General features: G+C 38.4%; 2 protein-coding genes across 2 annotated transcripts; one reads left to right on the forward strand and one right to left on the reverse strand.

The window, feature by feature from the left end:
- znf366 (zinc finger protein 366) lies at positions 1-11,514 on the reverse strand. The gene is made up of 7 exons (XM_077561798.1): positions 11,458-11,514; positions 7,621-8,556; positions 6,179-6,346; positions 5,867-6,017; positions 4,618-4,809; positions 2,419-2,593; positions 1-1,227 (listed from the first exon to the last, which is right to left on the reverse strand). The coding sequence occupies exons 2-7, from the start codon at positions 8,547-8,549 to the stop codon at positions 773-775; spliced, it is 2,070 nt and encodes a 689-aa protein (XP_077417924.1). The 5' UTR covers positions 8,550-8,556; positions 11,458-11,514; the 3' UTR covers positions 1-772.
- Positions 11,515-14,182: 2,668 nt separating this feature from the next.
- On the forward strand, positions 14,183-17,490 carry LOC144048933 (isotocin-neurophysin IT 1-like). Its single transcript, XM_077561432.1, has 4 exons — positions 14,183-14,347; positions 14,419-14,543; positions 15,704-15,908; positions 17,153-17,490. The coding sequence occupies exons 2-4, from the start codon at positions 14,424-14,426 to the stop codon at positions 17,296-17,298; spliced, it is 471 nt and encodes a 156-aa protein (XP_077417558.1). The 5' UTR covers positions 14,183-14,347; positions 14,419-14,423; the 3' UTR covers positions 17,299-17,490.
- Positions 17,491-18,261: the final 771 nt, after the last annotated feature.

The following is an 18,261-nucleotide window of genomic DNA, read 5'->3' on the forward strand; positions in this document are numbered from 1 at the left end:
TGCAAAATCACAGTTTATTTCACAAGGATTCCAGTATAGCTCACATTCTGCTAAATCATTCCCACCATATATACAATGATTTACAAGATTATTGCTGGAAATACCGTAATTCCTCATGTAGGGGCAAAGGATATTTATTTACTCTACTGCAGAGGGGGCATTATATGAAAAATACAATTTTAAAATTGTTTTTCTTTAATCATTTTGCAAAAATAAAATATATTTCTATCACTAAATAAATATGCTGTATATTACATTATGGCGTCCATAACTTAAAACTATACCCATCAATGTTAAAATGCTTCTGACCTTTTGCAATGGAATAAGCCACACACTATACATGCATTACAAAATTTTCTCTCAAGAAAAAAAGAATTGTCGATTTAAGGTGCGGCATTTATTTATTCATGATATTTATGGGAGTGCAGGCCATTATTTGGGGAAATACAGTGATATTGAAAATTTTCCAAATAGCATTAAAGTAGCAAAAATGTTCAGTGTTGCAAAGACCTGAGAACAATTGTAAAAAAAAAAAAAAAAAATTATATACAAAATGTATTTTTCACAGCTTTCATTGCTACTGTTCACTTTGCAGTCAGCTCAGAAAATGCACACTTCCTTCACCCCTCACGCATCCAACAATCACAAAAAAACTTTGGGATATTCGGCTTTTGTATTGAATATTTGGAAAAGTTGTATTGCATTTTAATTTCTTAACCAGGAAGACAAGTATCCCAAACTATCGACATTCTGCAAAACCCGCATCCTCTTCTCACTCTTCGTCGTCCTTCTTCGTTTGTTCCTCCCTGTCTGTCAATTCCCTGACAATATCTGTCTCATTATCAAGCTCCTCTTCCAGCTCAGACTCATCAGCGTGGTCTCCTGACTCTCCATGACTTCTCTCAGCCACCTTATAATGAGACTCAATCCGTGTCCATGTTGCATTCAAACGTCTGTCTCTAGCCGTAGACCCCCGATCTGTCACCTCCTCACCACCCGAGGGCTCTTGTAAATCCTCGTCAGGGCTGTACTGGCTGTGTCTGTACAAACTCTCCTCATCCTCCTCTTGGCAAGAGCTACCAGGCACGCTCTCGCCGTCAGACTGGGGGAGATGAAGACCCGGCAGGCCTGGGGGCTTCTGGGAAAGGTCAAAGGGCTCTTTTTGGTTGAAACGGCCCAGGAGGCTCATGGGAGAGGTTTGGCAGAAGCGTCCCCGCTGTCGGAACACTGAAATAACAGAAGTAAGCCATTTAAATGACCTTGTTGCCTTAATTACTGCTTAAAACCCAACGGTTCTTAATGATAAACGCAACTGTACTGACTTTAAAAGTTAAACACAACTGAACTGGACTTAGACAGTGATTCTTTTGCGTACCAATAGAGAGAGAAAGCCTACCCCTTTAGGTGCGTAGCACAGACTCTAAAAACAATTGGATAAAAAATAACCCAAATTGTGTCAAAACGAGAACAAACCCAACTTTTTGGGTTATTCACTTAACCCAAAAAGTTGGGTCAAATGAATAACTCACAAAACACCCCCAAAAATGGTTGCTTTGTGGCCTTTTTTGGGGGGGTTAAATAAGTGAAAAATGTTGGTCGGTTAATTTTTGACTCAATTCAATTGGGTTATTCAATTAACCCAAAAAGTTGGGTCAAATGAATAACCCACAAAACAATGCAACAAATTGACAAATTGGCATCAACATATTTAAATAACTCAAAGTTAGGTCAATTCATTTTTGACCCAATTGAATTGGGTTATTCGATTAACCCAAAAAGTTGGGTCAAATGAATAACCCACAAAATAATGCAACAAATTGACAAATTGGCATCAACATATTTAAATAACTCAAAGTTAGGTCAATTCATTTTTGACCCAATTCAATTGGGTTATTCGATTAACCCAAAAAGTTGGGTCAAATGAATAACCCACAAAACAATGCAACAAAGTGACAAATTGGTATCAACAAATTTAAATAACTCAAAGTTGTGTCAATTCATTTTTGACCCAATTCAATCGGGTTTTTCAATTAATCCAAAAAGTCGGGTCAAATGACTAACCCACAAATAACCAACAAAACAACCCCAAAAAAATGACAAATCCACATTGACAAATTTCTTAAATAACTCAAAAAGTTGGGTCAGCTCATTTTTGACCCAATCCAATTGGGTTATAAAATTAAAAAGTCAAATGAATAACCCACAAACAACAGATTGGATTGCTCTGTGGGTTATTCATTTAATAGGACCCTTTTTGTGTTAAATAACTCATAAATTTGAGTTGGGCCATATTTCCATCCAATTTGGGTAATTTTTGACCCAACAGTTTTTACAGTGCACTTTGAAATCGCTAAGCTACAATAAATGCTAACAGATAATCAGCATGATTCAACATGGTGGATGTGTTTAGGTGCTTACGTCTTTCATCCAGGCCTCTGTCCATGACTCCGTGCTTCACCTTCATGTGTCTGGTCAGATTTCCCTTCAGTGTGAACTTGCTAGGACAGTAGAGGCACTTGAAGGGTTTGCTGTCTGAGTGGAGGTGCATGTGGCCCATGAGGTTGTGCATCCTGTTGAATTCCTTGCCGCAAAGCTGAAAGGCAAAGAGAAAAATTGCAATTATCCAGCCAATCGCCCCTGTACCTAATGAAATGTCCACATTTATGATGTTTGTTTCTGCCAAACCTCTGTTGAATGACTACACGTAATGGTGAATGAATGTGCAGGCATTTCCCCTCTGATACACCCAACGCAATCCCCCCGCCGTCCCTGATTTCCTCGTTTCCTCTCCCTCTGTCTTCCCTCTCTCATCAGCACGCGCATACACACACACTCACGCACAAACAGAAGGAAAACAGAGGGACCGAGCGAGAGGAAGCAACAGAACAGGGAAGGGCAACTCCTCCGTTGTCCTTCCTCTCCATTCTCTTTTATTAGGGTGGTCCTTTCCTCCAGGAGGAGAGAGGGACTCGGCACTGTCCAAGAGGACCGTGAGAAAACAGGAAGAGCCCCACCCACCTAACCCCCCACCCCCGCTCCGAGCAGCACAGAAAGCGAGATGAAATCTATTTGCGGGCCTCCATCTCTGGGGAGGCGGGAGGCCATTGTTAGAGAGGCGGTTTTGTGCGCCGATATCCTTCCTATAAGCGAGGAGGCCCGCCGCTGCCAAAAGCCTCCCTGCTATCTGGTCATGCTCCCTGGCCTTCTTCTAAACATCAAGGTCAAGAGAAACAATCTCCCTGGCTTCGCTTAACACTTTTCAGGTATTTTTGTGGATGGATGGATGGATGGATGGATCTCTCTAAAAACAGTTGGGGCAAAAATAACTCTCCACTATGGGTCAAAAATGGACCGATCCTCTATTTGGGTCGATTTAACCCAACTTTGAGTCAAGAAATGGGTCTTTCAGCGTAAAAATACAAATATAAATATTGGTCGGATCCTTTACTTGGGTGAAAAATTGGGTCATTTTGTAAAAAAAACAACCCAGAAAGTTGGGTCAAATTGACCCATAAAGTGGATAGGTCCATTTTTGATCCATAATTGGGTTACTTTTGACCCAACTGTTTTTAGAGTGATGGATGGATGGATGGATGGATGGATGGATGGATGGATGGATGCATGGATGGATGGATCACTCTAAAAACAGTTGGGTCAAAAATAACTCTCAACTATGGGTCAAAAATGGACCGATCCTCTACTTGGGTCGATTTGACCGAACTTTGAGTCAAAAAATGGGTCTTTCAGCAAAAAAATACAAATATAAATATTGGTCGGATCCTTTACTTGGGTCAAAACATTAGGTCATTTTGTATAAAACAACCCAGAAAGTTGGGTCAAATTGACCCATAAAGTGGATAGGTCCATTTTTGATCCATAATTGGGTTACTTTTGACCCAACTGTTTTTACAGTGATGGATGGATGGATGGATGGATGGATGGATGGATGGATGGATGGATGGATGGATGCATGGATGGATGCATGGATGGATGCATGGATGGATGGATCACTCTAAAAACAGTTGGGTCAAAAATGGACAGATCATCTACTTGGGTCGATTTGACCCAACTTTGAGTCAAGAAATGGGTCTTTCAACGTGAAAACACTTATAAATATTGGTCGGATCCTTTACTTGGGTCGAAAAAATTGGGTAATTTTGTAAAAAAACAACCCAGAAAGTTAGGTCAAATTCACCCATAAAGTCAATAGGTAAATTTTTGATCCATAATTAGGTTACTTTTGACCCAACTATTTTTAGAGTGATGGATGGATGGATGAATGGATGGATGGATAATTAATCCCATTAATTAACTTAATGTTAATGAGCTATTTATTAATATTTTAATAAAATAAAGTCATTAATAAAAACACTTGAAATTAATGTAGCTAAACTTCACATTATTTTATTATTCACAAAAAAAAATACTCAAACGATTTAATAAGGTATATATTTTTTAAAAACAATTAAAAATGGACAATATTTAATTTCAGTTATCCAATTTTTTTTAAACTGATGCAATAAATGTGACAGGACTCCGGTGGGCCAGATGAAAGTATTTAGCGGGTCGTGAGTGTGCCCCCGGGCCATATCTTGCCCACCCCTTGTGTGCACGCACCTTGCACTTGTAAGGCTTGATGTCGGAGTGCACGATCATGTGGGCCTTGAGCGTCTGCTTCTGCACGAAGCTCTTGAAGCACTTGTGGCACTGGTAGGCCCTCACGTTGGTGTGGATGAGCACGTGGCGCTTCATGTTAGCCAACAGCGTGAACTCTCGGCCGCAGATGCGACACTTGTGCTCCTTCACGCCCTGGTGGCAGAGTTAAAGTGTTCAAGAGCCTCGTTAATTTCGTATACGTATATATAGCCCCACCCCCCTCAAAAAAAAAATCAGCTGATGTAGAAAACAGACACAGGAGGTTCTTCTACATTAGCAAAGGTTTTTAAATATTTATTGCATTAATGTTGTATTTTCTCTCTAAAATTGCTTAATTACATTTTATTTATTTATTTTGTTTCATTTTTATTTGATCATCTCATTAATTAATTATTTAATTGAGTCATTATGAATAAAAAATAATCATGAAATTAAAAAATTTGCAAATAATTTTACTAGCAATGTCGAAGTTAAAGCATTAACTCATTGATTAGATTAATGACAAAAAATTATTGCATTAATCATTTATTAACACAGATTAATCACACTATTAATTTTGACGGCAGATAATCGTTATATTAAAGGTAGCACAGGTTTATAGATAATATTTGTTCATGCCAAAATATTGGAGCCATTTTTTTCCCATTTTAAATTATGCAAATAATTAACAGATTAGAAAAAGAGGAGGATGAGCATGTGCAGTGGATCCAAATCTTTTTGAAGACGTCCTCATAACATTGGTGCTCTTCAAATTTGGCGGTCAAAACAAAGTTGATAAAAACAGTCTTTTTAATTAAGCGATTAATCGTGATTAATCAAAATTCTAAAATGTGATTAATCTGATTCAAAAATGTAATCGTTTGACAGCCCATAATTTGACTAAACATTTGGATAATTACATTTGACAAATTGTGAATTTTAGTCGAGAAAAAAAATACTTTTAAACTCAAATTTGGCTCCTAGCACAAAGGTTTGCCCAAACCTGACAAGCAGGAAACGACAACAATTTCAAAATAAAAGATACCGTAAAATTGTAGATTAATCGTACAGGCATGGCACAGCTCAAGTGATAGAGTGGCCATCTCCCATGCTGAAGGTTGTGGGATTGTTCCTTAATACTTGAGTATATATTTTTTAATTATAGATAATATTTTACTCTCTTCTTTTTCAGAGTACAATTTACGAAATTGACTGTGTATGCATCACCTACTTTGTGAGTGAGCGTGTGCTGCTTGAGGTGGTGCGACTGGATGAACTCCATCCCGCACTCGCTGCAGATGTACGGTCGGATGTCTTTGTGCTTCATCATGTGGTTCTGCAGCTGACTCGGGTACTGGAACGTCTTCTGACACTCGGAGCACCTGCGGCAACAACAGCGCTTGTCTCTTTAGTCTCAATTTCACATGACCACTTCATATTCGTCCAATAGATAAATGATAGTAAGTAATGTAAGTTGCCAGTCAAGGCCAAATTCATTGACTGCGTTTTGGTGACACAGCCTCTCTAGATCTCAAGGTCTCACCTGTACAAGGTGGGGCCGCGATGGGCAGTCAAGTGTCTCTTGAGCTGGGCCAGTGTGGGGAAGTCCAGACCGCACTCGACGCATACGTTGTCCTGGCCTTTCTCATGCTTCAACTCGTGGGCGCGAAGCTCACTCGGGTAGGCGAAGCCTCGGCCGCACACGCCGCAGCTGGTGGATGGGCAAGCGAAGGGTAGATGTTATTGGTACGTGTTCTATGCCATGCTATATTTATCTTTAATTTATGTCCGTATGTATGTGATTGTTTATCAATTAAAAGCATGTAACTACATTTTGGGATTTGTCTAAAAAATAATTAAATAAATAAAATTACAAAATTACAAAATTACAAAATTACAAAATTACAAAATTACAAAATTACAAAATTACAAAATAAATAATAAATAAATAAATAAAGCAAAACAATCAACATGTCATTTTTATACTGTATGTTTTTAGCTCACTGAAAATAATGTATTTCCAACTGGCTTTTTTTTTGTGTATTTGTGTTTTTATTAGTGTTGGATATCCATTCACTGTCATTCTTTCACTCATTCACAAGAGTTCAGTTCGATTCGATTCGGATTTTTCCCGATTTGATTGGTTTGCCTTTGATTCAATCCGTTATTGATTAATCATGGAAAATCAATTATTTTTAAATATCAAGGACATACTTTAAAACTCTACAAACATTAAATCTTAAACAAAATTTTGTGGAGGCAGTAACTGGGTAAATGATTTAGTTCATTAATGAAAGTAACCGCTATAATAATTTGTGACGAGTAAACATTGAGATGAAAATATGTTCATAATTCTAATTCATTAATTGTAAATATGAATTAAAAAGATTCTAAATTGGCTTAATAAGTCAGGTCTTGTAAGATAGAAAAAAAGAATCAATTTTTTTATGAATTTATGGGAAAAAGATATCTAGCTCGAAAAGGAAAATCAATTCGAAAATGATTCCCGGTATTCGATTTTTTAAACCTAGCTCTATTTTTTATTATAACCAGTGAAAAACAAATTCAATAACTGTAAATATAAATTAAAAAGATTCTGAATTGTGTTAAAGTGCAATAAGTCAGGTCTTGTAAGAATGTAAATACTTTTAAAATAATGTGAACAGTACATTTCAAGAAAACAGTAAAATACAAAATTTTAAAAATCGATTTTCTTATGAATTTATGAGAAAAATATATCAGGCTCGAAAAAGAAACTCAATTTAATATAAATTATTCGATTATTTGTGAAAGCAAGTACCTCCATATTAGTTTTTTTTTTGAAAAACAATTAACATTTTTAAAAATGTTTTTCAAATTTTTTTAAGCATTAATTTAAAAAGAAATAAGCTTCTTCTTTTTTTTCATTGCACCGCATCAATTCTACCTAGCAACAAGTGACTAAGAAACTTGACTTCCATATAAAGCCACCACTGAACAATGTACCTGTAAGGCTTGACGTCACTGTGCTGCATCATGTGCCTCTTCAGGTGGCTGGTCTGGGTGAAGGCCTTGTGGCACACCTGGCACTTGTGCGGCCTCATTCCCCGGTGCGTGAGCAGGTGTGTGTGCAGGTGGCTCAGTTGCTTGAACAGCTTCCCGCACAGATGACACCCGTGGGGCTTGATGCCCTTGTGGCCTAGGATGTGCGTGACCAGGTTGTACTTGGACGTGTAGGACTTGTCGCACATGCGACACTTCCACCGCTTCTGCTCGCCGCCCACGTCCACGTAGTAGCTGTCGTCCACGTGGACGCCGAACGCGGGCTTCTCGTTGCCGCTCGGCGCACCTCGAGGGGCGGCGGCGCAATCGCGGTGTGCCGGCCTGACGTCCTCCCTGAGCGGGAAGGGCATGACGGGGCCGGGCATGAAGAAGGGATACGGGATGAGGCTGTGGTGGAGAGGTGGGAAGTACGACGGGTGGATGAGGAAAGGAGGCGGGGGCCACATGGGAGGGGGGCTGAGAGGCTCTCGTTTCACCGGGACTGGGACATCAATCCTGCGATGAAGCTGCAGCCTGCTCAGCTCGATCATACCGGGTCCAGTCGGTGACAAGGGGATGGGGTGAGGCGGGAAGGAGAGGACTGTTTTGGGGGTGCTGCTTTCCTCCTCTTCGCCGCTCTCACTCCCGGGGGCATCCATTTTGAATGGAGTCCTTTTGCGTTTTTGGGAACCCTCTCTGTGGGTGTGACTGGGGCTTAGCATGGGGAAGAAGCCAGGCGGATCCCGCAGTGGGCTGTCACCAGTGGGATATCTTGAAAGGGAACATTTAGGGGCTTTAATAATGATGGGAGGTGGGGTCACGTAGAACCTGTGCTGATCTGGTTGACGAGGGTCCTCTGGGAATGCTGATGGTGACAAATGGACTGTTTCCATCCTGACCCTGCAGAAAGCGAATTAATCGTCTTTTTTCTTTCCATTTTCAATCATGATCTTCCGTGAATCAATAAATCGGGTTTACCTAACCCAGAACCTGAATTTATTAGCTTGTTAGCCGTTACAATCAGTCAGGACCATGAGCTTGACCATCAAACGACTCATCATTTTTAGATATACTTCTTGGCCTTAAGACTTACACTGGTAAGTGCTTTTAGGTCATGCCAGGACATCTTAGTTCCTGCAATGCATTTGATATTTTCTTTTTACAGTTCTTGAACCAGAACCAAGGTGAAGAAATTTCTGTCAACATGAAATTAATTAAAGCTACTGGATGCAGAAAATTGAATTTCCAGAGCCATATATAGAGAGAGTTTGGCCAACTCTGCTTCAGCAGGGTAACAAGATGGCGTCCGTATGTCATGTGACCAGCAGTTGACCAATCACAGCATGATTGGTCACGCTGTGACATGTGACCAGCAGTTGACCAATCACGATTGGTCACGCTGTGATTGGTCAACTGCTGGTCACATGACATACGGACGCCATCTTGTTACCCTGCTGAAATCAAGTTGGCCAAACTCTCTCTAGATACAGCTGTGTGAATTTCGAATCACTACTGCCACCTGTGGCCAAAAAATGAAACTGCATTTTCCCCTGCTTCACATACACAATGAGCACATGATGTTACATCCAAGACAGAGGGCGGGAAATTCGAACCCAAATTGTGTCTGAAAACTATTGGCCAGAGGCTTGCAGGAGTACCCAATGAGAACAGATAATGTGTTAATCTACTAATTAGAAGATGTTTCAGTCATAAATGGTCAAATAAAAAGGCTATTGTAAAGAGAGCTGTATATTTATTATTATTATTATTATTATTATTATTATTATTATTATTATTATTATTATTATGAATGACAATAATACTCCATTTGTAATTGGATTTTGGACACCAACTTCACAGACTCTTTCTATAGAAAGAAATAAGAAGTGCGTTTTAGCACTTGACCGGTGCTGTATTTGATGAAGGCTTGCCTCCGAGAGCATCATTTGTGGAACTTTTACAAGTCCCGGTTGAAACCATGCGGTTTCAATTCACAACTGCATACTGTATCTTTCACTTCTTAATTTCTCAAAGATCCCCTATCCTGAAATTAGGAACTTTGTCAAAAGATCACCTGTCATCTTTTCGCTTCTCCATCGTTTTTTTCTTGTCTGTTCATGTTTTTGTTTTGTTTTTAGAAAATAACTTCCTTTTTTCTCTTCCACCTATACACTCACCTTCAACCAGGGCTGTTGAAAAGTTGAAAATTTAGGGGCGGTAAATTGATTTGTGAGGTAAATATTTAACTATATTACTGATCGATGGGCTGAAGCAGGGGTGGGCAAACCCGGACCTCGCGCGCTGGAGTCCTGTAGGTTTTAGAGGTTTCCCTCTTCCAACACAAGCTGATTCCAATCAACAGGATCGTTATCAGGCTGATGTTTGCTGATGAGCTGATCATATACCAGCTGTGTTGGAGAAGGGAAACATCCAAAACATGCAGTACTTCGGCCCTCGTGGACCGGGTTTGCCCACTACTGGGCTAAAGTGTGGAGCAGATTGATTGATTGATTGATTGAGGGAGTGACCATATAAACATTGCAAGATATGAAAATAAAAATTTGAAAGAAAGAAAAGGATCATCAATAGATGTCATAGTTCAATGCTCCTAAAAAGAAATACAAGAACTTATAGTCCTACCCAGGGGCGGAGCTACATGGTGGCCAGGCCACCCCTTGTCACTCTCTGGCCACACCCATACCAAAGGGAAAATTTTTAGTATCTGTGATTTCTCTTCATGATTATGATTATTATTATTAATGTTATAATTATTTTTATATATTTTATTCTTATTTATTATATTAGATTTTATTTATTTATTTATTTACTATAAAATCACACTGGCCACCCCGACGAAAATGTTCTGGCTACGTTCCTGGTCGTACCCCATGTTACTAGGTAATTTATTTTCAATAAAAAAATAAAAATAAAAAAAAGTTTATGCTCATTTTCATACCTAATTTGCATATCAACACTATTGTTTTTAAACCTTTTTTTAAACACAGCGAGTGAGTCACACTTTTTTAATTCTATCGAAGGTTTTCTATTGGGTTTGACAACAGCAAATAATAGTCAGTCTGGAGCACAACTTAACCAATTGGGAATAATATTTTGACAACACTGCATGATTTAATGTTGATGATGAAATCCTGGTTATGGAGGTCACGTTCATTATTGTCATTTCATTGTTTTTATTTAAATTTTGAAAACAAGTGTGCAATCAAAACAAATATTGATGCCAATCATTTACAGTCATTTACGTGTGTGTGTGTGCATCAAATTTCTTACCATTACAAAGATAATAATGCTCACATTTGATTTACACTTCCAGAGAGGTATTTGTTTAGTAATGTTGTGGTTGAACTGTGGTTTATATTGGTTGCAGTAAATGGTCCTCTCACTTACTCATACCAAAATATTAGAACAACCTGTCAGTAGCATGCATAATCATAATAAAAATCAGGGAATGAGCATTGTTGTTAGCCAAGGCAGATTTGGTGATACAGCTCCAGTATTGGGTCTCTGGTGTATCTAATATTGTGACCAATGGTGTGAGATGCAAGCGCATTCATCAGAGTGACAGAAAAAGAGGAAAACATGACAAAAAGTGGCATTTTTTGCATAAGAGTGGCACAATGTCCACTTGCAAACTAATATTATCAGAATGCATCTTTGTAGGCAAGTGTGCCTTGCATGAAAAGTCATCAACTATCTAATCTACAAAAAAATCAATTTAGAACCGTCGGTACCATGGAAATGCGCCCGTGCGTGTCTACTCCGACGTGTATGTGCGTAGCATACCTGCCCAAGCCTTGCTTTGCTGTGATGCCGTGGCGCCGTGCGGCCGTTCTCCCTCCCGCTCCCTCCTGACAATGCGCGGCCCTTCCACAGATGAGCCTATTTTGGAGGGACTTAAGAAAGAGAACAGGAACACTCACTTTGTTCTCATTTTTTCAGATGAGTACCTTCGGAGAGAAGGAAGGAAGGGAGGGGAGAGGAAGTCAACAAGTCGAGTGCCTTTCTGCAGAAAAATAAGGAAACACTAGATAGACATCGCCGTTTCTCCATGAAATAGGGATTTGCAGAGCTTTTGGAGGAATGCAGGGAGGACCCCGGGTGGATGTTTCTAACAGAAAACAATGAACTTTGAATGTGGAACAGCTCTGTAAACAATTGTCTCTTTAATTGCAGAAAAGGGGGAAAAAAATACTGGCTGTGACCTCAAATGGGCCTGAGCAAAATGTCAATAATGAAGATGTGCACATCTGGACTATAACATTACGTAAACCTGCATAGTTTAATTAAATCAAAAGTATTATGTCACTTTATGTACTGTAGATTAAAAAAAAAAAAAGAACAGGTTGTGCATCATATTGTGGCTCCTTTTGGTGTGTTCGACTTGGCCACTGGGAGGGGGAGTATAATACACTCAAGCAGACTGAAACTAATCACGAGTGGTTCACAACTGCTTTACGTGGCTTAGTAAACTGCCACAATTTTAATAATTTTTCCTCAAAGGATTAAGAATATATGCCTACACCATTTATGTTTCAAATATCCATTATTTAAGGACAGTAACACACCACATACATGCTTTTCATTAGCCTGCCTATGGTGATTTCCATTAGGTTTTAGCATTAAGCTAGTGGACTTGAAGGCAAAGTTACGTGGTTGTTTTAAATACATATTGTGAAATTAACTTTGTTTTATGTTTAGTTTAACAGTAAACTCCACCTGGGAGTGACATTAAACAATCAGAAGACTATTTTTTAGGACTTTTTTTTTAACTCATTCACTGCCATTGACGTCACAAATTTCTATTAGTTAAATTTTTTTCCCCACTTTTGTTAACAAGAGAAAGAAAACCTAGAAAAAAATTATTGCACATTTAGAACAGATATAAAATGTGTTATTAATTGTGAGTTAACTAGTGAAATCATGCGATTAATTACAATAAAAAAATGTAATCACCTGATGCCTCTATTTTTAAGTTATTTGTTAATCTTTTTTTTTTTTAAAGAAGAAAAGATTATTAAAAATTAGGGGCGTTTAAAACAGGGTGATTAAAACTTCATCGTAATTAATCGCATGACTTCACTCGTTAACTCACAATTTTATATCTATTCTAAATAAACAATAAAAAAAAATCTACGTTTTCATACTCTTGTTAACAAAAGTTGGGAAAAAATGTTAAACTAATAGAAATAGTTAAAAGGAATTTTGGACGTTTATAGACGTCAATGGCAGCGAATGAGTTAATCTGCCTAACTGCTGCTTGTTATGGAGTTGAAATGAGTGCACTATTAGCATACCGTGCTCATATCTTAAATATTATATATAATTATATTTATTTATAAAAATCTATTAAAATTAAAATTAATATGTATTTATATACACTCCTTTTAGCTATTTAGTTCCTTGTAATGTAATATATATTTTCTTTTTTCTTATGAGTGTTCACCATTGTGTTTTTGTCATTTTGCAGATTCTGAAAAACAAACGCTTTGAGAAAAAGAGCAAATGTATCAACACAGCCACCAGGAGGGGTAAATGTCCCTCTCGTCACACTCCACGAAGGAGGTTCAAACCACAAAACAGCACAAAAGCTGTGAAATATCAGGCACTTGTGTGTTAAATTTAAATCATATTTTCCAGCAAAATCACTTTCTAGAAATTTCTTCTGATTGAAATAAGCATCGAACAGGAATATTACATGCATAGCGAAAGAAACGTGATTATCAAAGTCGCCATAAAACACTGTATAGAGTCATGTGACAGGGGTTTTAAAAGTTAATAATAGAAGAGATGTCGTCAACTAACTTAGATTATTAATCAGACTGATGTGGCAAGTGAGTGAGTCAAGCGTGAGTAATTGAACTCATATCATTGAAAGAGGCAAACTGTTCTCTTTGGTTTGTGGTTCATCATTAGCTGTGTTAATTAGCTCATAAGGCCAATTAACCCCAAGGACCCGGACAATGTGGGCTTCAATCCATGCGAGAGATTAGCAAATTGACGTTACGGTATATACTAGTGCGTGTAGAAATTCACTTTTAGTACTATTTGGGGGGGAAAGGCCTTATGTTGAGATACCTTTATTTGAATCTAAAGGGTGAGACAACACCAAAGAAAATCATTATAATAATATTTTGTATGCGCCCCCCATTCTCATTTATTGTGGAATATGAATTAAGCAGCAAAATCCACTCTCAAACTAAATATGTTTCATGTTGTACCTTCTGCCATCTAGTGGACAAGCATTTAATTGCAACACAGTCATAGATAGTTGATCTCACACAGAAGTGGTTGGACTACAAAAACACGAATATCCCATCAGTGCTGATTATCATTAAGACGATACCACTGTTGTACTCTCATCAGGTGCTTTTCCCGCCTCCTTGTAATTTCACCTCGCTGACCTTTTTTGACTCGCGGTCATGTCGAACGTGCACAGTCACGCACCGGAATGATTCATGAGACAAACGGGCCTGTGAACCCACGCTGACCGTTGACCTGACCGCTGGTCTGCTCCGCCGCCTAACCACCAGCAACTCATTAAGGGTCCTAAGTGGCTTTTGGCTTTCTTTGGCACTCTTAAAATGTGAACCGGGGAGTATATATAAGACATTGGAGAAGAGGACCAACAAGTTGAAACATCGGAACCAGACTTTGGCAAGCCATTTAACAACAGGTAAGACTTTTGGCTTTGTGCTTCTAGTGTTTAGTATTTTTTTAAATTAATAATTGCTTATTTTCTTTTAGCAAAGATGAGTGGAGCAGCTGTGTCCGTGTGTCTGTTTTTCCTCCTGTCTGTATGCTCGGCATGCTACATCTCCAACTGTCCCATTGGCGGGAAACGCTCCATCATGGACGCCCCGCTGCGCAAGGTGAGCTCTTGTTACTTGAGGTGAATGAAATGCTAGGAAAATGGCGGGCTGAAGTATCTCAGAGCACCGAGCAACTGAGAGATAGAGTGGGCTAACTCACTTTATTTTGTCTTCCTCATTTTTAATTAAGTTTAAAAATGAATAGAGAAAAGGCTTCAACTCAGATGAGTACTGGTTTGAATCAAAGATCAGTTCCAACTTTGACATATAGGGGGCAGTCCGCTATTGCACTCACCATTTGGAAGGATGCCAACATGCTAATATCTCTTCAAAAGTCGTGGTGACTTTGGACAAAAGCCGGCAGACACCCTGATCTGCTTGTATTATTTATGTAGTATTTATGGGTCATAGGAGGCACCAACATTTGGAGAAAAAAAAAATTATTGGAATTTTTTAAAAAATGTTTTCAAGGGGAAAAAACAGTAATAATAAACCATCCTTTTATTTGTCAATTATAGACATTCAGATACTTGAAAACATAGGATATAATATTTAAAAAAGATTGATGAATAAATCCTGCAAGATTTAACGAAGAAAGTTCTGCTTTCCAAATTATTGGATTACTAATTTAATGTTAAAATAACAGCACAATAACAGTGAGTCAATGCTAATGTTGGAAAGTTTGCCAAGGTGTATATGCTAAACTGTGTTAGCTGCTTTGCTAGCTGACTAAGAAGAAACGTTGGTCTGTAACAAAGGAAAACTTTGATATTAAACTGATATTAATATGTATTTGTCTGAGGATTACATGAGTGTCAGGGTTGTGTTTGAGTGACACACTCCATTGAGATGACTTACCTTGGCTCCTCTATTTATAATGTGTCTGGTGAGGCAGACATGCTAACCACTAAGCCTCTATGCTGCCAAGTTACAAGTTTTCAGTCGCTGCTAAACCAAACAGACAAAAGATATTATGCTGTATTCAAAGTGTGCATAATGTTACAGTAGTATAAACATTTGAATCAAATCAAATCCAATTGTCACATTTAAGTACAATACAGCTGCATTTAATCTTTTACAAATGTTTGTTTTCAAACACTTACCTGGGTACATTTTTTTTTTTTAATTAACTCATTTATTTGGTGTTATTTGATGTAAACACTGCTCTAAAAATGTCCGAAGCACAGTGTGCTTTAACGAATATCTACGTTTGCTTTCAGTGCATGTCATGCGGCCCCGGGGACAGGGGCCGCTGCTTCGGCCCCAACATCTGTTGCGGTGATGGCTTTGGTTGTCTGCTGGGCTCCCCGGAAACTGCTCACTGCCTGGAGGAAAGTTACCTGCTCACCCCCTGCCAGGCCGGGGGGAGATCCTGCGGATCCGAGGGCGGACGCTGCGCCGCTTCAGGTCTCTGTTGTGATGCAGGTATGTCATTCATTTCAAGAATTACAAAAAGGTAGTGTAGTTTTATGCAGGTCACTCACATTAGCCACAATATTAGGTACATGCCCTTTTGGCACTGATGCCCAAAGTGCCCCTTTGTCCATTTATTTATTTATCTATTTTATATTTTTAAAAATAGCTTGTGAAAGTAGTTTTGTTGCCTTTCAAAACAACACACACACACAAATTGATTATTGATATATATTTATTCTTTTACTCAAATTTAGAAAATACTAATCAGTAAACTTGTACATGTACAATGTAAGATTTGTATGAAAATGTATTTATCTGAAACTTCAGGCTTATAAGCCACTGAATTAAAAAACAGGTTGCAGTCGGTTTCATGTTTCTGAAATAAAATATTAAGGTTTAATGTTCCATTAATATAACATTCTTCCATGCTTAAAGTGTGAACCCTAACCCAAAGTAAGACATTTTTGTTGAATATTTCCATCAAAAAGTGATGTTTAAAAATCGATTCGAGATTCGAGAATGATGCACTGTAATATCGCGATATATTGCCAGATCGATTTTTTTAACACCCCTAGTGGATAGTGCAGGCACATTATCATGTGCCCCTTTTTTTTTTTTTTTTTGCATTGAGCACCTGCCCCAAATGGTCACTGCACGCCCCTGAGGTACACTAAGGCAATCGAATATATAAGAAGGAGCCAGATGGGTCTAGAGTGGTAGTAGGTACGTTATGAGGCAGTAGAGCCATGTGTGTCTCAGTTCATCAGAGAGGGATTTAAATGACATCAGTCGGAGACTTAAAATTACAACTTTACCCCAACTTGAAAATATTTTTATTATTTTGTGACGGAAACATAGTTAACTGTGCTGCCCTTGAATTTTTTTTTCCCAAATCTTGTTAAATTAAGGATTTTTTTTATTTGATAAATATGGTGTATCTATAGGTTCAGGGTTACGCAAAAAAAATAACTATAAATTGAGTATTTCAGTGACAACATGTGAAGTCCTTAGGAAATTACAATTGCACTGCAACATCTGCACAAGCGTTCCTAATGTTGTGTGTATGATTTAAATCATTTTAGCTTCTCTTGCTAAACAAAGCTTATGTGTGTATGGGGAATAACCTCCGTAGCAACCTTGTGAGCTGCACTTGTCTTGTGAAAATGTTCACAGCATAAAAAGCTTTGGGGGGAAGCTGATAAGAACACAGAGTGATTGCACTTATTCCATAAAATACTTGCCCTCGTTCAAAGAGAGCTGCAGCGCAGACCAGTCGTGTCTCATGGATGAGGAGGCGGACGATCAAGTGGGCCAATACGACGGCGGCGACCCCGGTGACATCATCGTGAGGCTCCTCCATCTGGCCGCTCACGCGACCCCTCATCGACTCGGCCAGTGAGTTGACCCTGAGGGGCGGGGGCCGCCTGCCCGCTAGACTTTTTGTGCATATTATTAGTTGCCTATTTGTGCCTCTTGTCTATATATTTTTATGTATGAAAACAAGGGATGGATGCTGACAGTCATCCGGCTATCTTGCATGTTGAAATAAAGTTTTGAGGAAGATTAAAAAAGCTGTGCTTCTTGAATCGAATTACGAGAAAAATCGTCTGGTCATTCATTTTACAAAGCGCCAGATCACTTTTATTATCACCTACAATTTAGGACATCTATCTATCTATCTATCTATCTATCTATCTATCTATCTATCTATCTATCTATCTATCTATCTATCTATCTATCTATCTATCTATCTATCTATCTGTTTGGTTGCACCACATCATTTTTTCAACTTAAAGTTATGAGGCTAACAAGCTAGCTAGCTACGCAAGCAAAATTATAATCAAAATATATATTTGTTTGACAAAATTTTTTTTTTAGGTCATGTCACATGATGTCCAAATATGACCACTACATGCTTGTTGCTAAAAGGCTAACTTTTTTTTTTGTTTGTTTACGGAGTTGCTACAAACTCCTGTATTTGAATGTATTTCAAAATAAAAGTCTCAAATTGGTTATTTCTTTTTGGTCGCACCACATGATAATTCATTGTCGGACAAACGTATCCGTCAATGACCCATTGGTAAAATGCTAAACGTGCATGCGCAATTGTAGCATTAACCCCTAGGCGTTATTTTTACAATTTTTTGGCTTTTTGTTGGTTCTGACAAAGCCATTTCAAAATAAAATACTGCCCACGGGTTAAGGGGGGAAAAAGTGGTATTATAGGGAAAACGCTGTTTGTAGCATTTGGCCTACATTTGACCAAAACATTTGAGTAACTTCACCAATACATTCGAACAACGTTGTCACGCCGTTCTAATGACTGCAGTACTTTCGACAATGAATACACAATTAAGCCTGA

The sequence above is a fragment of the Vanacampus margaritifer genome, chromosome 3 (assembly GCF_051991255.1).
Source record: "Vanacampus margaritifer isolate UIUO_Vmar chromosome 3, RoL_Vmar_1.0, whole genome shotgun sequence".
NCBI lineage: Eukaryota > Metazoa > Chordata > Actinopteri > Syngnathiformes > Syngnathidae > Vanacampus > Vanacampus margaritifer.

Coding starts and splice junctions, on each gene's coding strand:
- znf366 (XM_077561798.1), bottom strand. CDS start 8,549: ATGGAAACAGTCCATTTGTCACCATCAGCATTCCCAGAGGACCCTCGT. Junction 4,810..5,866: donor AGCACACGCTCACTCACAAA/GTAGGTGATGCA, acceptor CTCTGCCACCAG/GGCGTGAAGGAGCACAAGTG. Junction 1,228..2,418: donor CAGAGGCCTGGATGAAAGAC/GTAAGCACCTAA, acceptor CTGTTATTTCAG/TGTTCCGACAGCGGGGACGC.
- LOC144048933 (XM_077561432.1), top strand. CDS start 14,424: ATGAGTGGAGCAGCTGTGTCCGTGTGTCTGTTTTTCCTCCTGTCTGTA. Junction 14,544..15,703: donor TGGACGCCCCGCTGCGCAAG/GTGAGCTCTTGT, acceptor GTTTGCTTTCAG/TGCATGTCATGCGGCCCCGG. Junction 15,909..17,152: donor AGGTCTCTGTTGTGATGCAG/GTATGTCATTCA, acceptor CCTCGTTCAAAG/AGAGCTGCAGCGCAGACCAG.